At 31.2% G+C, this 19096-nt stretch overlaps 2 protein-coding genes across 3 annotated transcripts in view; one reads left to right on the top strand and one right to left on the bottom strand.

The window, feature by feature from the left end:
- The window catches only part of Sell_1 (uncharacterized), a 28231-nt gene extending 13869 nt beyond the window's left edge, over positions 1–14362 (top strand). The window contains exons 2-3 of the mRNA XM_011182026.3: positions 12306–12450; positions 13459–14362. Of these exons, the coding sequence (XP_011180328.1) occupies positions 12351–12450; positions 13459–14018 (660 nt within the window). The 5' untranslated portion in view covers positions 12306–12350 and the 3' untranslated portion in view covers positions 14019–14362. The remainder of the gene's footprint in view (positions 1–12305; positions 12451–13458) is intronic.
- A 3521-nt stretch (positions 14363–17883) lies between these two features.
- Positions 17884–19096, bottom strand: part of Dock9_0 (dedicator of cytokinesis protein 9) — a 65117-nt gene continuing 63904 nt past the window's right edge. For both annotated transcript variants that reach the window (XM_011182031.3, XM_011182032.3), the window contains exon 14: positions 17884–19026. In XM_011182031.3, the coding sequence (XP_011180333.1) occupies positions 19004–19026 (23 nt within the window). In that variant the 3' untranslated portion in view covers positions 17884–19003. The remainder of the gene's footprint in view (positions 19027–19096) is intronic.

Raw genomic sequence — 19096 nt, 5'->3', positions numbered from 1 at the left:
CTTTAAATTTCATGCCGTTCTTTATGCTTCCGTGTGCACGATCGGACGATTTAGCACAAATGCATTTAAACGCTTGATTTCACTTGCGGTATTTTAACGTGACTTTATTTGTGCTTGTAAGCGTGTGTGTGTCTGTTTGTTTATGTTTCTATGTGCTCGTTTAATTATGCTAGATTATATGGTGCGTAAATGTGGCAAATGTGGGTCGCAAATTTTTTGGTTGGGAAATTTTGGAAAAAAATACATACATTTGATCTTTTGTTCGTTAATTTGATGACATAAATTTGGATGAAGAAAAAGGCGTATAAAAATAGCAAAAAAAAAATTCTATTGTACTTATATTAAATTGTTTACCAAAATAATGCTTTTATACACAAAAATAAATTATAATAATTATTGAATTGGAATATTTTTAAAAAGTAAAAAAAATGAGTGATAAACATATCAAGAACTCTTTAACGTATTTAAACAGCTGCTGACGATTTTTGACTCAAATTTTCGTGCCATAAATATAATCTTAGTGTTGATATCAAAACACGAGGTGATTCATTTGTAACATTTCAAAATGTGGTTGCTGGCAAGACTATTCACACAAAAGCTCAACGCATTCCATACAACAGATTGTTCGATGGTAGATTTGTATTTTCACAAAATTAGACCTTTAACCGACATATCGCTATTGTCTAAATAATTACGGTAGTTTTTCGAAATAACGAACACATTAATTTTGCCTGTTCGCTACATCGAATTTTTTGTTAATTCGAGTACTCATTAGAGGTATGCTTTTCAATAAAAATTAGTTGAATATCCGTAAATTGCAGTTTAATAAATTGTTTTATTAATTATTTGTTAAAAAAATGAAAAACCATAACAAAGCAATTCAAATCCAATAAATTCTTCCAAAATGAACCAATTCTGACTCTTATACTTCTATTTGGTGCTGATAAATAATTTTAAGTTTTTATTTATAAAATTCAACAGTTTTTCAATTTGCACATTTCTTTTTGATTTTTTTCAAGTTTTATTTTTTATTTTGGTTCGATGTTATTTGATTTTTTTCTCTTTCTTCATATGACTTCTTCATGTTGTTCGTTAAACCGAATACTTACAAATCCCCGATTTTCGTTATTTAAGGTACTCAATGTAACAAATTTGCTTGCTAGTTATAAGCGGTTTTCGTTAAGACGAATATTCGTTATTTCAGAAAACTACTGTAGTTTGAACCAACGCACAAACTTAAGATCAACCTAGTTCAACTATAGCTTCTTTTTCATCAGTTGAAAGTCATAAGTACTATTCATTTATATCTAAAGGACTTTACGCAGTAAACTGTGGCATACTTTTTTGTAAAACTAAATCTTTCTTCCAAACTTATCTTCTGCTGACTATGGTCTACAAAGCTTCAGTTGAAATGCATAGCTTTATATAAAGTAAATACGTGTTAAGAATGGACAAGAACTGGTCGCTATGCGCTGAGGAACCAAACTATCTTTCTCTATTTTTTATAATTTTTGCAGAACGGTAAAAGGTGTGTTCAAAAAATAACGGGAATTTTTTTTTGTTTTTGAAAAAATATTTTTCTCGTGGCCATTAATGTTGTCGCCTTCAAAAAAGTTCGAATTCGGTACTATAAACTTATGCCAGCGCTTCTTCCAATCGTCGAAATTACAAAAAAATAGATTTTTGGTATAGCTTTTAGCTCTTTCATCGATTTATCGTATGCTTTTAAAACGACGACCCTGGCTCTCATTATTTTTGGAAATCGTATCTCAAAACTCATGAGAACAAACATTAAAAAACTAACACCAGCAGAACAGACACAACAACAGATAATAGTAATGTTTAGGCTCTAAAGTGTCAAAACTTTAGAAAAAATACAATATTTTTATATTTTTGAAACCATACAATTTTTAAATAAATCAATACTAAAAATCTCCTTAATGTGAACCTAATTTTAATACTTTTTTTTCTCTCCCAGCTAGCTGTTCTTAACATCTTCAAATAACATAAATTTTCTTACTGCCATAAATCTCCCTCCAAACAAAAAGAAAACCTTCGCAATATTGCACACATAAAATATATAATATAAATATAAATATCTTATATACCACACTATTAATATAGCGTAATACTACCAAAGCGGATTCTCAAAACAAATTTACGTAATTGCTAAATTGCAATCTATCAAAAATGCGGTTTTCGGCTCCACCATTTATAGTCCAACTCAAAAGATTACCATCAAAACGAACAGCAACTAAATTAAGAAAAATTGCAGTAGAAATAACTTGGTCACACCACGAATGTCTTGAAAGATACATATGTATATATACGAACAAACAAAATTGGATGCACATTTTTAAGCTTATTTTAATAGTTATGCACATATATGTATATGTTTACACCGTACGCTTTGCTATTCCCCATCAATTGCAACATTAAGATGCACACCACAAATTGAAGCAGCAGCAGCAGCTCTGCCAAACACCTGTAAAATATTTATACGTGCAGCTCATTTGCTTTTTGTTGTTGTTGTTATCATTGTTGTAATGTTGTTTATTGCCAGTCACATGCAAACCGTGAACCCGTATGTTTTTTTAATTGACAAATTCTATGAATTAGCGCTTGGACACTTGTTTGGTGTGTTGGAGATGAGTCTATGTGTTTGTAAATAAATTTAAATTGATTTTTTTATATTTTTAATGCACATTCGACTTTGTGTTAAGGAGTAGTGATCATTGAATAATATTTGATACCACTGAAGCAAAAACAGAGATCGTCTATTATGAGAACACACTACAATAATAGTATATTATATGGAATCTAGATTTTATATTTGAGAAATTATATGGGCTTTATTTTCATGTTTTTTTTCATATTCCGTTCGCAGCATTTGATGATTTTAGCATTGACTCTTTTCAATTGGAAAATAACAATCTATATATATCTAAGGCTATGTGTTCAAAAAATAACGGGAATTTTTAAATTTCTCGGGTTTGGACAGTCCAATTGTCAGAAATTGTATTTTATAATGTTGATATATGATGACTCCGTGTAAATGGTGACTAATTTGAAGGCGCCAATACAATATTAAAAAAAAAAAACGAAAATTCCCGCCCACACATCCTTCAATATACCATGTAATTCATATTTCAATTTTTATTATGTATTTTTCTCTTTTCATTGGTCACATAATTGTCTTCGCCTGCACTAGGTGCCTATCTACGACATTTTTTGTATAGAAATAACATTGTTTTTGTAATTATTAAACCAACAAAATATTTGTAGAGTTCTGTTTGCATCCCAAACTTATTCTCAACTGAAAATGTCACTTTTTGAGCCGAATTCTCGACATTTGCGGGTAATTTTGTTTTTGTTTTTTAATTTCAAGAAAAGTGCGGCTGAGGCTCATCGACATTTGTAACCATTTTTATACAAAAAAAAACTTCAAAAAAAAATTAATAATATAAATATTAATTATGTAACTGATGACTCATCATACATTTTTAATTTTGCTTTATTTTTTATATTCATTCACATTTTCCAATTAAAAATATATGCACATCATTAAATAACGCATTTGCCCAGCACATGCTTTGCCTCAGTAATGAGCAAGCTGACAAGCGGAATACAAACCCGCGCCGTGGTTAAGTAACAAATGCAAGTGAACACAATAATTTCAAGTATCATTTGCCTTATATATCACTAACACTAACGGTAAAAAATAGTATTTCTTACGTATTAAAAGCAAACCAAAAATTCCAAAATAAAATTATTTTAGTTCCGTATGCCACATTATTATTTTTTGTTTTTGCTTTTTAAAGGTGTGTTATTGATTTTTTTTTTTGTTAAAATAATAAAAAAAATGAATGGGACAAACCTTTGAAGCATTTTCAATATGTACATAGTTTGGCTCGTCACAGTGCATTGACAAGTCAACATGTAATTATGCGCCACAATTGTTTGGTAAACAAAGAAAGCTATATTAGGCTTTAGACCTACGTACATACGTAATAATTGGTTTTGACGTATAGTAAGTGTCTATTTGGACGTGTCTCTCCACAACTTTATTTAAATTAGTTGGACTAATTTCCACGACATATTTACTTTCAGGCTTTGTGAGCATTGTTTTCCCTTTCAGTTGTCGAGAATTTAACGAGATACATATAAATATGTATATATTTATGGGTTTTCCTCACCTGCTCTCATACTCCAACAAACACCAACAACTGACCTAACGCAACTGAAATTCGGTTGTACCCAATGGAATGTAAGAGGGCTGTAGGAAATATTGAAGTGAAATAAAAACAAGAAAAAACGTTGACTTGGGCTGTACCCTTCACAGGTGCATTTCTTTTAGTAACTATGTGTTTAAGCAAATCTAAAGACGTAAGAAAAAGTAAGTAAAAAAAGGAAAACATTTTCCTAACCGATCTGAACAATTTTTTCAGAGAATAAATTATTTCTTTGAGCAATAACTCATACCAAATTTCGTGAAGATATGCAGTAAAATGCGGAAGTTTTCCATACAAGCCCTTGATTCCGATCGTTCAGTTTGTATGGCAACTATATGATTTAGTGGTCCAATATCCGCAGTTCCGACAAAAGTGCAGCTTCTTGAAGAGAAAATAACATCTGCAAAATTTTAAAACGATATCTTAAAAACTGAAGGACTAGTTCGTATATATACAGACAGACAGACAGACGGATATGACTAAATCGACTCAGTTCAACATACCGATCATTTATATATTTATAGGGCCTCCGACGCTTCCTTCTGGGTGTTACAAACATCGTGACAAACTTAATATACCCTCTTCAGGGTATAAAAAATATCGAAAAAGGATTGAGCTGAGCATACAATGGTACAGCGATAAGAGAGTAAAGTCCTGTTTATGTGTTGATCTCAGAATGAATAGTATGAAATGATGTCAAATAAAGATTAAAATGTTCCAAATTTTCTAACCTTAAAAAAGTTAATCTCGTTCGTAGAGAATATTTTAAAGAGTCTTGATAGTTGAATAGCACAAAAATACTCTACAATTATTTAATTAATTTCGGGCTATACAACTCGACTTATACGAAGTGTGTTCAAAAAATAACGGGAATTTCCAGTTGTTGAAAAAAAAATATTAATTCGTCTACATTCATGCTATCACCTTTAAAATAGGTCCCATGAGAAATTATGCATTCATGCCAGTGCTTCTTCCAATCGCCGAAACACTTCTCAATACCGATTTTTGGGCTAGCCCATTGGCTCTTTCAGCGTTTATTCGTTTGCTTGTAAAAGGACGGCCCTTTATAAGGATCACTTTATTTTTGGAAATTTGGAAAATGTCCACGAAGGTCAGGTCTTGCAAGAATATGGAGGTTGGAGCATCGTTACGGCATATTTAATTGATTTCAATTTATTTTGCTCGAGTTTCCTACAGGTCAATGCTTTTTGTAACTGACTGTAATTTTTTACATATCTGTTTTGAAATTATTCCATATATGTATATGTATATCTACACTTAGATATGAAGTCATTAAGCAAGCAAAGTTGTACAATTAACTCATATATTTTTCATGCCGCGAGCTTATACACGAGTTCGTGTCTACTATGCCACCCACTCCAGACTATAACGGTACGGCAAATGACGTTGCCAGACGTTGAAATGGTAAAAATAAACAAAGAAAATATTTTTATTGTTTTTGAAATGGATTTAACTTTTTTTCTAAAAAATAATCAGTAAAATATTTAAAAAAATAATTGAGGATGTGGTTTAATAGCTAGTGAGAAGGGTAAGAATAAGGGGAAAAATATATATTAATAAAAAATATTTATAACTAAATTCATTTCATTTGATAAAAATTTATAACAAATATTTTAATTTTTTATAAAAAATATATTTTAAAAAAATTATAAAAAATATTTTAATATTTTTTTAATTATAAAAAGTATTTTAATTTTTTTTAATTTTTTAATATTTTGTATAATTTTTTTTTAATATATATTTTTTTTTAATTTTTTGTGTACAAGCATATAATTGAGTGAAATGTAATGAGTACACTTGCACTTGTACTTGTTGTAATACAGTAAAAACTAATTAGACAATCAAGCTGCCATTTAAATGGTTTTTATACTCTCGCAACCTGTTGCACAGAGTATCATAGTTTTGTTCACATAACGGTTGTTTGTGTCACTAAGAAATATAAGAGTTAGATATGGGGTTTTATATACATAAATGATCAGGATGACGAGTAGATTTGAAATCCGGATGTCTGTCCGTCCGTCTGTCCGTCTGTCCGTGCAAGCGATAACTTGAGTAAAAATTAAGATATCTTAATGAAACTTGGAACACATGTTCCTTGGCACCCTGAGGAGGTTGCTTTCGAAAATGGGCAAAATCGGCCCACTGCCACGCCCACAAAATGGAGGAAACCGAAAACCTATACAGTGTCATAACTAAGCCATAAATAAAGTTATGAAAATGAAATTTGGAACATAGGATCCCATTAGGGAGGGGCACATTTGGATGTAATTTTTTTGGAAAAGTGGGCGTGACCCCGCCCTCAAATAAGTTTTTTTGTATATAACTCGCAAACCAATAAAGCTATATAAGCCAAACTTTCTGCAGTCGTTTCTTTTAGCCATTTCCTTATACAGTCCAAAAATGAAAGAAATCGGATAATAACCACGCCCACCTCCCACACAAAAGTTAGGTTGAAAATTACGAAAAGTGGGTTAACTCCCTAACGAAAAACGCCAGAAACACCAAATTTTACATAAGAAATGGCAGAAGAAAGCTGCATTGAGATTTTTTTTACAAAATGGAAAATGGGCGTGGCGTCGCCCACTTATGGGTCAAAAACCATATCTCAAGAACTATTCGACCGATTTCAATGAAATTCGGTATATAACACTTTCTTGACACCCTGATGACACGGGTGGAATATGGGCGAAATCGGTTCACAACTACGTCTACTTCCCATATAACCCAATTTTGAATTCCATCTGATTCGTTCACTTTATAATGTATTCATAAGGAACCAATGAAGCTAGCGGAATAAAACTTTACACAAATACTGTATTTGAGCTGTGACATCACTTGTGGAAAAATTGTCAAAATCGGACCATGACTTTTCAAGGCCCCTGATATCAAACATGAAGAACTCAGTGCCTAAGGTTAATTTTTCACCGAAAATATAGGTAAATCCCTCAGATATTTTAATGTAATTCATTCCCTCTGAATTTTTTTCTTATAACAGTTTCTCTCTGTACCTGAAATGGTAAAAATCGGGTCATAACTTCCCCCAGATCCTATATACCTAATTATAAGTAATATTAAATTAAGTGATCGTATAGTCTTCGATACGTTGTATCTTGGTGGTGAAAACGAGTGAAATCGGTTTAGGAATTACCTCAGTCCCCATATACTATTTATGATGATTTTCGTTATTCTATTGAACTTTATGCCGAATATATGGGTCGAATTGTGTTGCCTTTATAAAATTACATCAATAAATTGCGAGAGTATAAAATGTTCGGTTACACCCGAACTTAGCCCTTCCTTACTTGTTAACATTACTTTCATTCATTTTGTGGGTGTAGTTGGGTCCAATATACCTACCTACATACATAAGTACATAACTGCAAATAAATACGCATGCCGCTTTACGGTATGCAACAGGTGCCGCCAGACACCAGTGAACTGAGCCAACAGCTAATTTATTGCCAACATTCAATTACATGCTTGTTGTTGAGCTTTACATTTCTTTCTCTCTTTTCATTGCCTTTCCTATCTTACTTTCCGTCACACTTCCATCTCACCGCGGCGTATGCGTCAAGCACTTTAAACAGCCAACGGGGGTTTCCATGGATTTCTTTTTTGCATAGCTTACCACTTGCTACACTGGCGCTCTTGCAAGCGTTTAAGCTGCTTAAATATCCCGCGTAATTGTTCAACCATAACTCTTTTCATTTTTGTTTTAATTTTTGTAATTTCTCATTTTTTTTTCATTTTTACATATTTATTTTGCGTTAATTACAACTGTCACATTGTCAATGCCTGTCGTGTCGCTAAATGCATGCATAAGCAACAAGCGGGAAATGTAATTAGTTTTTTTAAATTTTTTTGGAAACAAAGGTATCCGCATTTATAGTTACATAACCTTAAATTGGTGCTGCAGTTATGCTGACTATGACTTGGCTTGGCTTGCAGTTTCTTTTCGATTCATAAATTATCTATGTTTGTTTTTTGTTTGGAATTAAAACAGTAGACACATCGTGATTTAATTTTTAAACATTTTAAGGAAAGCGAAATGATAGAAAGTGCAATAATTATTTCTGTATATTTTGTAAAGCAATTGATTACACAATATTACTTTAATATTAGGTTATTTTAGAAGCATCGGTTTACAAATCTTTATAACCTATTAAAGAAGTTCTCTTCTTAACTGGCTTTCTCTCGAAAACTCCTAGTGCCGTCTTATTGGATGTTGAAAGAAGTTATAACCTATTAATAAAGTCCTTATGGCATAGGCCAGCATCCAATATGATTAATTCAACCATGGTCGGGTTCTATACGATTTATAATTCTAATAAATACTCTCATATGCGAACACATACCTTTTTGAGGGGTCTTAGTTACTTTAATGGATAACTCTTAAGTCTTATACTCTTCCTTTCTGGTAAAAATCAAGTTTGAGAACCATCTGTCATCTGTCAGTCATTAGTCATAATACTGATGAAAGATTCAACCAATCCAATCCAAAGATCCAAGATTAACTGTAACCTTGATATAAAGAGTATATCATCATATCATCTACTGAAGTCAAAAAAGGAACTCGAAACTATTGAAATAAGTATGACATTAACTGAGGAATGCCATAAGACCCGCCAATGACTCTTGAATTTATTTAAATAACAATAACCATACCTTTCTAGAGTTGTGTTTCATTTCAAAGGGTCTTAAAACCATACTCTTGTATATTTATATTGAGTTCAAGTCATGTGTCGCACTTTTTTTCTTTCGCCAGTCCAATATACTAAGAGCCAATCAGCTCCCTTCCAACTCATCTACAGCCAATCTTCACTTCTTTTACATCATTCAAAATAAACAAAAAACCCAACCGAATTTCATAAAGTTGTTTGACCAAATAAGTCGGTGCCACAATTCAGTATTTGGTTAGTCAGTTAGTCTGACAAACGGTATGTTACCTCACAACTTAATATGGTTTGTCATTTTGACATCCGTGCGATTTTTAGACATATTAGTGAAGACTAAAATAAATGATAAGCAATTATGTTTTATTATAGAGATTTTCATAAATATTTCATATTTTTAGTTAATATATTGTTATTAATCAGTTTTGGGACTAGTCTGAGATTAGGCACATCAATTTCATTAAACTTCAAAAGAAATTTCTATCGGTAGCTTAAATGACTTTTGCACCTGCGTTATCTTTGAACCCAATGACACAAGCTTGACTTGCAAAGAAATGTAGTTAAAGTGGAGGCAAGTGGCTTTAACTACATTTGCTTGCAAACCAAGCTAATTACGTAAGCAACACTTGTCTGTCTGTCTGTCTCTATTAGTGAGCAAACAAGCGTATTTACTTGTGCCCAAGCCAACTGTTATCTCAACTGTATGTAGGCACATAAGAAACTTGAAGACTACTAATGACCTGCAATGACGGAAGTTACTGCTTCACCATAGATTTCTTCTGCTTTTTGTGCTTACTGAAATTGGGTATTTTTTGTACTATTTTCCGCTATTTTCCACTGATTATGTAACCAAAAAGCCAAAGTAATGCCTAAAATGTGAATTTTCATGCAGAATTTCCATTGAAGCATGAATGCAATACATGCAATAGTCTAACAGCGGAAACGCCTAAATATACGGTGCCAATTTAGTACATGCAGTTGTATGTTTAAAGGTATTTATGCAAAAGAGCTTCACTTTTTCTATTCGGTGGCAGTGGTAGCATAAAAAGACGCCTCTTGTTGCAACTTGCTGTTATCCATATCAATGAGGAAATCAATTTTGCCTTAAGTACCACGCTTTGGTAATCATTTGCTGCGCTTAAACACTGTTCAATAGTTATGCAATTTTGCAGAGAGGATGAAAAAAGTGTTTGGAAGTGTTACTCATGTTAGTCAATAGACAGTTTTTGGAAGGAAATGGAAAATTATTTGGTCGAGCTTAGGAAACTTTATTACGTAAAAGTATAAAAATAATATTTATTTTTCGGAATATAGATTTTGGTCTATATGAGCTTATGAAGAGTAGCTGAAATCAACTACCATTGAGATTCTAGAAAATTAATCGCCTACGGTAATAACCAGCAAACACCTGCAACATCTAAAAATTATTTAAAACCACAAAAAAATCATAAAAAGTATCTTGCACCACAGTATCACACAAAAGTGCCTTGCAACATCATAACTCATGGTGATGACCCTGCCGCTGAGTTACATCAATTGCGCTCAGAGGTGGTTTGTTGCAATAATCTCAGTCTAGTTGTTCCTAAGCAATTATTTGCTGTAATCTATTTCTCACGTTTCTGTTTTTTATTGCTATTTTTCGCATTTAACTACTCATATTAATGATATTTTTGAACTCGTGCGCTCAAGTTGGGTTTGTTTTGTATGATGCATTCGTTCATTATAACCTCACAGTTGGCGCTCATTCATGGAAAACTGAATGTAAACAAACAAATTGCCACATTTGAGGTCGTCTCGTCTGCGCTAATGAACTGTTTGTGTCATTAAATGAGTTACAGTTTTATAAATCTAAACTTTTTATTTTTTATTTTTTGCTAAAAATACAGTTTTTTTTTTAATTATATAGACGTTTAATGATTTTTCTTTATTTTTCTTTCATTTTCTTTAGTTTAAATTTTTCTATTTTGTTTAGTTTTATTTCAGTTTTTTTTTTTAGTTATTATTATTGTATTTTTCGTTTTTTTATTTATTGTTATTTTTACTATTTTCAAATATTTTTCGTTTATTTAGTTTTCCTATTGTTTTGTTTACTTTATTTTTATTTTTGTGTATTTAATTTTTTTTTTATTTTGTCTATTTTCAATTTAAACTCTTCTTCTTCTTTTTTTGTTCATTTACTGTGCCAGGGGTAGGTCGGGGCCACTCACTGTGTGTAGTGCCTGAGAGCCTCAAAACAATTAACGGCAATAAAATGAGTAGATTAGTACAAATAACAGCGAAAAATAATACATGTAGAACCTAAATAAATTAATGAAAATAAAGTAGAAGCAACAAAAGGAACACAAATTTTATTTGTGAATTAAAATAGTACAATTTTATCGAGGCAATAAAATCACAGTTCAATGGAGCAGTCAGAATTACTCAAATCAAAACTGGCACAAAGATACAGAGGAAAAATAAACTAGCAAATAAAGAAGTAGTACAATAGGAAAATAGCTAGTAAAATTAGAGGCAAATGCTGGTCGGGACGTTTTTTATGAGAACTAGTCACAGAGAATTTTACACAATGTAAAAATACTAGTTTTCAGATATTCATTAAAAAAATTCGGAACAATTTACGGTGATTTTTAAAGCAATCATCCATAAAATACTTATTCGATCCACTAAGTACTTCTCTCTATACTTATCGGTACTTAACTCGGCGCTTAAATGTAGGCAACGATTAAAATCGATGTTGGTTTTCAGTACCAAAAATTTATTCTTATTCTAATTTACTACTGATTTTCACATTATTAAGCTAACTTCCTCATAAAATGCATATAAAATGTAAGATTCATATAAGAATTATCTTTTATCTGCATATCAGTTACATGTTGGGTATAAAAAAATTACAAATGATGAAATTGAAAAGCGTACTTGTCTAGTGGCGCGTTTGGGAAAATTCGTCTAAACCAAATAACCCCTCTCCTCCAGCAAGCCCAGTTTGATTTTCACTTTTTCGTTAATCATATGAGCTCTGCGTTTACAAAAAACCATTCGCCGGCTTTCAGCAACGTCAATGAAGCGTGCGAACGAACTGGGTGTGTATGGTTGGTGCATAAAAAAATAAAAAAAAGAGGAAAAACCGTTATAAGCTAAGTAACCATGCACCCACATACATTAAGTGAATTCATACATAGTCAAATTAGTCGCTCATTTAAGCACACTTCAATTCGTAAACGACTTCATTAGAGCACTTTGTTTTGCATTGTAAATATTTAAATAATATACATACATACACAGTGAGTTCACAGCAGCGCGTTGGTGTCACTCATTTACATTTCGGATGTCAAACTAAACACTTGCTTTTCGCGTTTTTTCTTGCGCTCTACTCTCACAGCTCTGGAAGAAGTGTTGGACAGTTAAATAAATCAACCACTAGAAGATGTCACTGTTGCGTACTGTTTTGTTGTTGGCATTCGGTGCCACCGTCGCCTTGGCTCAACGTCGTCTCGCATTGCCGGATCCACGCAGTTGCGCCAATCGTAAGTATCACAGCAATATTTATTTGAATAATTCTTTGTGGACTGGATATTGTTGGAGTTCATGGACCTACGGAATTGCTCGGAGAATCGGACGTAGAACGTCCTTATTTAACGGATCTACACGAAAAAAAAACTGTTATCGAGCGGCTATTGAGAATTTTCTGATGAAAATTAACTCACCAAGTCACTTGCCGGAGACTGCTTTAGAAGCAGATTTGGTCCAACAAGGAATATAGCTCAAAAGATCACTAGCTCTTGCAAAATTATGACGAACTTCTCAAAATCATACTCTAATAACTAAAATAAATTTTGGTACAAGCAAATCTGGATAGGCTAATTGAGAGAATGCCCGTACAGAAACCGAGCTCTCTTGGTTTCCAAGTGATCGTTTTTGATATATACAATTAGACTTCGAGCATTCCGAAACTAGATGATTAACTGCGATATATATACATACAGAAAGAAAGAGAGCCTCGACAACCTATTGAGGTTAGGTTATGTCAAGGGGTTGATCACCGCAACTGCAAAGAGTCTGTCCTTTGTGGCACTCAAATACTCCGAACGGATCCCCAATACAAAGACAATGATTAGACAAAGCGCTTATACTCTATTACACAGTTTTTAATTCGGCTAATGTCGATTACAGTCACTTCGCTGTGTTCGCCGAAGGTGTGCCTACCGAGGTGTTTTAACCTATGTTTGGCGACTGCTGAATAAAGGAGGAAGCGTCAATTGGGATTAATCCGTAATACAAGTAAAAAGAAATTCATTTTTAAAACATAGGATTCCATTTGTCTAAGGAACCATTTGAATGTCGGTTTAGATTCATTTAGAATCGTATCTTCAAGCAAGTCCTACAGAGCTTTCAGAATTTATTTTCGATCCAGATCAAGTGACATGCTATGCTGTCGACAATCAGCTCAAATTCTCTTTCACCAGCTTTACTTTAACCTAATGAGTGATAGTACACCTACTTTACTTTTACTCTTTCTCACCTACTTCACACAGGTGTACGCCATGCCACGTACCGTGATGCACGCGGCGTAGCGCACTCGTACTTCTTCAGTTGGGAACATGCGCCGACGCGTAGTCTGGAAGTCGACTGGTTGGATGCGCGCAACATTTGCCGTCGCCACTGCATGGACGCCGTCTCGCTGGAAACACCGCAAGAGAATGAGTTCATCAAGCAGCGCATAGCGCGCGGCAATGTACGCTATATTTGGACATCGGGACGCAAGTGCAATTTCGCTGGCTGTGATCGTCCCGATTTACAGCCACCAAATGAGAACGGTTGGTTCTGGTCGGGTTCGGGCGCCAAAATCGGACCCACCTCGCAACGCAACACCGGCGACTGGTCACACACCGGCGGCTACAATCAACCACAACCCGACAATCGTGAGGCTGCACAGGGCAACGACGAGTCGTGCTTGTCGATTTTGAATAACTTCTACAACGACGGACTCAAGTGGCACGATGTGGCTTGCCATCACTTGAAGCCGTTCGTGTGCGAGGACTCCGATGAGTTGTTGAACTTTGTGCGTTCACGCAACGCTGGTATACGGCTGTAAGGTAACTCCCCCCACTGGTTGCTAAGGATGTGTCGATTTTACTGTTGCTGGGTTTGTCATGGTATGGTATGTAGTAACGTTTCTGGACGCATGCTCGTTATGTGGATTGTGACTTGTGGCACGTGACATTTGTTGCTGTTTTTGTTTATGTTTATGTTTTATGATTTATTTGTATGCTAATTTGTAAAGTTTTTTGTTTAAGGCTTAAACGATTCTTTCTCAATTGGCTAGAAATTTTCGAAGGTTTGAACAAAACACTGTTTTAGTTTTAGTTTAAGTGAAATTTGAAATTAATTTATGTTAAAATTATGAATAAAAACGAAAAAATATATTTGTTGAAAATATTTCCAATTTATTGTATTATTCGCGTTTTAAATTTTAGTGGCACATTTTTTCATTCTTTCGTCGCATCTACAGCGTTAAACTGCACATTATATGTATATGTATACGAGTAAATAACCCCTTTTATATTATATATAAAATACTCTGGTTTATTGATTTAGCACACATTTCGGTCGTTTATTTCTTCATTTAGTGTGGGTAATGCATTTAACTAATTGTAAACAAATAACACAAAAATTCATAATAAATTGAAAAAAAAATTATTAATAAAAAAATATTTAAATAAAAAAAAATATTATTAAATCGAAAATAATTATTGATAAATTTAAAAAATTATTAATAACATTTAAAAATAATATTTTTAAGTTTTTAAAATAAATAAAATTTGTACATGTGTATTTAAATATGTATAGAAAATTGAAAATAAATCATTGCATTAGTATTACACGTGTTTCTATGGTCGTATTAACGGAAATAAAAAATCGTGTTGCATATGCATAGGCGCATGCGGATATAAGTAACTATCAAGTGCTGCTGTGCGCTCTTATACTACGTTCGGACCGACATTGTGAAACATGTTTTCATTGAAAACATGGATTTTCGTTCGAAAACTTGTGTTTTCATCCATGCAAAATCTGTCAAACGAAATCACAGTTTTCGCTGAAAACTTCTTGAAAACTTAAATTCCACTCATTATAATCGATGTCTGCTCTAGTTTAGTCGATATTATTGGAAGACATATTTTGCCAGCTCTAAATTGTCATTTGATATTGTAAACAAATTCCACTACTTTGGCAAAATAAAGGAGAAACAAAAATACAAATAAGAAAGGAAGGGCTAAGTTCGCGTGTGACCGAACATTTTATACTCTCGCAATTTATTCGTTTAAAGTTATTAAGTTCGTTTTCTTTTCTTTTCTCGAATGGTGACATTTTCTATTTCAACATTATACACATGTAGCATTACCTTTTTCAATGTGCTCCATTTTTTACATGATTAAAGAATAAAAAAATGTCACCCTATTATGCTGGTCTCTCTGACTGACAATTTGATAACTAGAGTACAGGGCAGAATAAATTCAAAAATTTTTTGCGAAAAAAGCGCTTTAAAATTACATGCAACTCGACTCATGTATTGAGCAAAAAGTCCACTAGAAAACAAAAATCATTATTTGAAATATAGTACGGATAGGCGGATTTTAACTCGTCTCGTCATCCTGATCATTTTGATATTTATAACCCTATATCGTTTAGTTTTATGACTTACAAACAACATTAGAACAAAACTTTGATACTTTCTTAGCAACATGTTGCGGAAGTATACAAATGCTCAAATGTAATCAAACAAATAAATTTGTGAATTGTCAATGAAAACGCATCGAAAACACAAAATGTCGGTCAGAACGACTTTGATTACACAATCCACAAATTGTGTTTTCAAGAGGTTTTCAATGTCGGTCCGAACGTAGTATTAGTGCATTTCCGTTAAATCTTAAACTGCTGACCCACAAAAATGTTGCATATGCGCGGGCGCAACATTTGCAGCACCAATTCCGCTGCTTCTCATACTACCACCCTCCCCCGCCAGGTGGCTGTGCCGCCTGCGTGTTGCAGAGAACTTACAACAAGTTCTAAGTTCTCTGAATTTGCCTTATATGCGCATACGCGTATAAACGTAGAAAAGTAATTTAAACGCCATTTTTTTCACATTTTAAACATTTATTTATTATATTTATTAATTTTTAATTTTTTTTATTAATATTTTTGTATATGCACATACAAATGTGCGTGTGTAATAATTATGACTACAATTATCAAAAGAAAAATAAATATACAACTATTTGCTATCAATTTTTTGTTGTTGTTGTAAATATAGAGTTTAGTTACACAGTACACTATATAGCTATGGAGTATATATAAAGTATAATGTTATGCAGATAATGCTGCATAGATGCATACATTTTTTTACGTAAGTGGCTGCTAGTTTGTAGTTGATGCTAATTTATTATTATATATAATTATAGAAATTTATTTTATTTAATTATTCCAATACTTTGGTAATTTATCGTTGAATAGTTTCGAGTGCTGCGCTTTTACATTTATTTATTTTTTTTTTTCGTTTCAATGCACAGTTTTAAATAAATAAATATTTTCAATATAATTATTAATTATTATTTCGTATTTTTTAATATATTTATCTTTCTATTAGCGAGTATATTTCGAATATCTGTCATCGTGCTTATTCTAATTTATATATTTTTTCATTTTTGCTAAAATTTAATTTTAATTTGGATTTTGTATTTTGAAATCATTAATTTTACACAGTTTAACTGCATAAATTTATAAATAATTCATAAGCTTTTAAGAAAAAATAATAACTGTTGTTGTTAAGGAAGCAGCTGGCGCAATAATAAAAAATATAAGTTTTCTAATATGAAATAAATAGTTTTTGGCAGGCAGGCAACGGTGTTAATTTTGAATCAAATTCGTTGGAAAAAATATTACATGCTTGATTTTGACAACAAAAAATTTTACATTTATAATTGAATTTTAAAGAAATTAATTTTAAAGAAAAATTTAAATTAAATTAAATTTTTTAACTTTTTGAATTAAATTTTTGTAAAATTTTGTCAAACGATTTTTGTACAAATTATTTTAGAATTTAAAGGAAAAAGGCATAAATATATATACATATGTTTTTTATGATTGAAATTTTTAGAGATTACTTTAGAAATTATTTTAAACACAAAATTTTAGATATTACAGTAAGAAAAATCGATGGTTGGCAATATTTTTTATAAAATTTATAGTTTAACATATTTTTTTTATAAAATATAATACATTTTAAGCTGACTAATTTTAATTTATTTTTTTTTTTAATTTATAAGAAAATATGAATTTGTCTTTCTTAAACTTTTGGCTTTGAATTATGCTTGAAATTTTCTCATTGTTATATAAAGAATATTTTTTTCAATTTTATAAAGTTTTTCAAATTTTCGCTTTTTCATATAAAGAACTGTATATAATTTTTTTTTTAATTGTATTTAACTACGGATAAAACTTGTCAATAATTTATACTGTGAAACAGACTTGGAAATTTACAGTGCCATTTAATAAAAAAAAATATTTTAAATGATTTTTGTTTTTGTTAAATAAATTAGTATCAAATATTTTCTTTTAATTTTTTTAAATACATTTTTTAAACTTTTTTTTAATTTATTTTTTGAAAAATTTTAAATTTTTGTGAAGGAAAATGTACGACTTTACCTCAATGTGATCATTTTTTTTTTACAAATTTTGATAGTACACTTCACAGAGAGTTTACTGTATTTCACTCAATATTTTTAAATTAATTTTTGATTATTTTTTTATTTTTCCGCAATTCTTCAGTGAATTGTTAATATAAATATATTTAAATACAATAGTGTTTATAACTTTTTCAGCATTTTTTAAATGTAATAATTTTTTACTGCAACTCCTTATTAAACATTAATTGAAATAAATATGATTTAATTGTTTTTGTAAATTTTTTTCTTCTCAAAATCGTTCACAACTTCTCACTGCTGCCTTAAACTGAGCTTTGCATTACTGCATTAACGACCAATATTATAGTTTTTGATAAGCACAGACATATACAATTAAAGCAATATATAATTTCGACTTATAAATTATTATTTACAAAAAAAACAAAAAATACATATTAATATTTTTATAATAGTGGAAACATACATACATACGCTTATCTAAACAATTACATACTTTTATACATATGTATATAATTTATGTGATTTTTTTATGTAAAGAATTGCAATTTCATGAGAAACGCAATTTTAGACAATAATAAATATATATCGTTCGTAAATAAATAGTTTTGAAAAAATATAAATACTTTTATTAGATACGCATTTACGTATGTAAGCACATGTATCTAACCTTTTTTTATTTTTTCCGCTTAAAATTAAATAAATATACATATATGATTAAATATTTTGTGTTTTAAATGCAATCTCAATTTTTTTGTGTATAAATATTTATTTTTTTTAATAATTAATAATAAACAATAAAAATAACTAACAAAAATGAATGTTAAGCATTTTGTTATGGCTAAATGCATGCTAAGCCTTATGTATAAATAATTAAAGCGAAGTAAATTATAAATCAAATACGAATATATGCACTAGTACTACATATGTATGTACGCGTGTTGTTTTTGTTTGCTGTTTGTGTACCAATTATTTACGCCCTTCAACTGAGTCATATAATATTTATATGAATAAATAATATTTAATACATATTTGCTGCTCTAAATAACCAAAACGCTTCTTCAGATAATGTTTTTAACTGTTAAAGCACATACATTACTGTATATTTGTGTATATATTAGTTAAAGATTTCTCTTGTACTCATTTCATAAATTTCGATTCGCTCATCGCCTCGTTTTTTCATGTCCTTTAACTATTGTGTTTTGCTTACATATGCATTTTACTTCTAAATTACATATGTGTGTCAATTGTTTTTCTTGTTGTTGTTGTAAATTCATTAAATCGCTTAATTTTTATTGTACTTGTGTTGGTGTGAGAATGTATGGGTGTACTTTTGCATTTTATTGCATTATTTGTGACTTGTGTTGCTGTTTGTTATAACTTAATACACTGCAAAACCAAAACCTAGAATTAGAAAAAAATCGTAAAACACATTAATGAGTATGCGATGATTGGAACAAAAAAATATATTAAA

The sequence above is a fragment of the Zeugodacus cucurbitae genome, chromosome 3 (genome assembly GCF_028554725.1).
Source record: "Zeugodacus cucurbitae isolate PBARC_wt_2022May chromosome 3, idZeuCucr1.2, whole genome shotgun sequence".
In the NCBI taxonomy this organism is placed as follows: domain Eukaryota; kingdom Metazoa; phylum Arthropoda; class Insecta; order Diptera; family Tephritidae; genus Zeugodacus; species Zeugodacus cucurbitae.
Note: the sequence above shows the minus strand (reverse complement) of the source record. Positions and strands in the feature narration are given on the sequence as shown.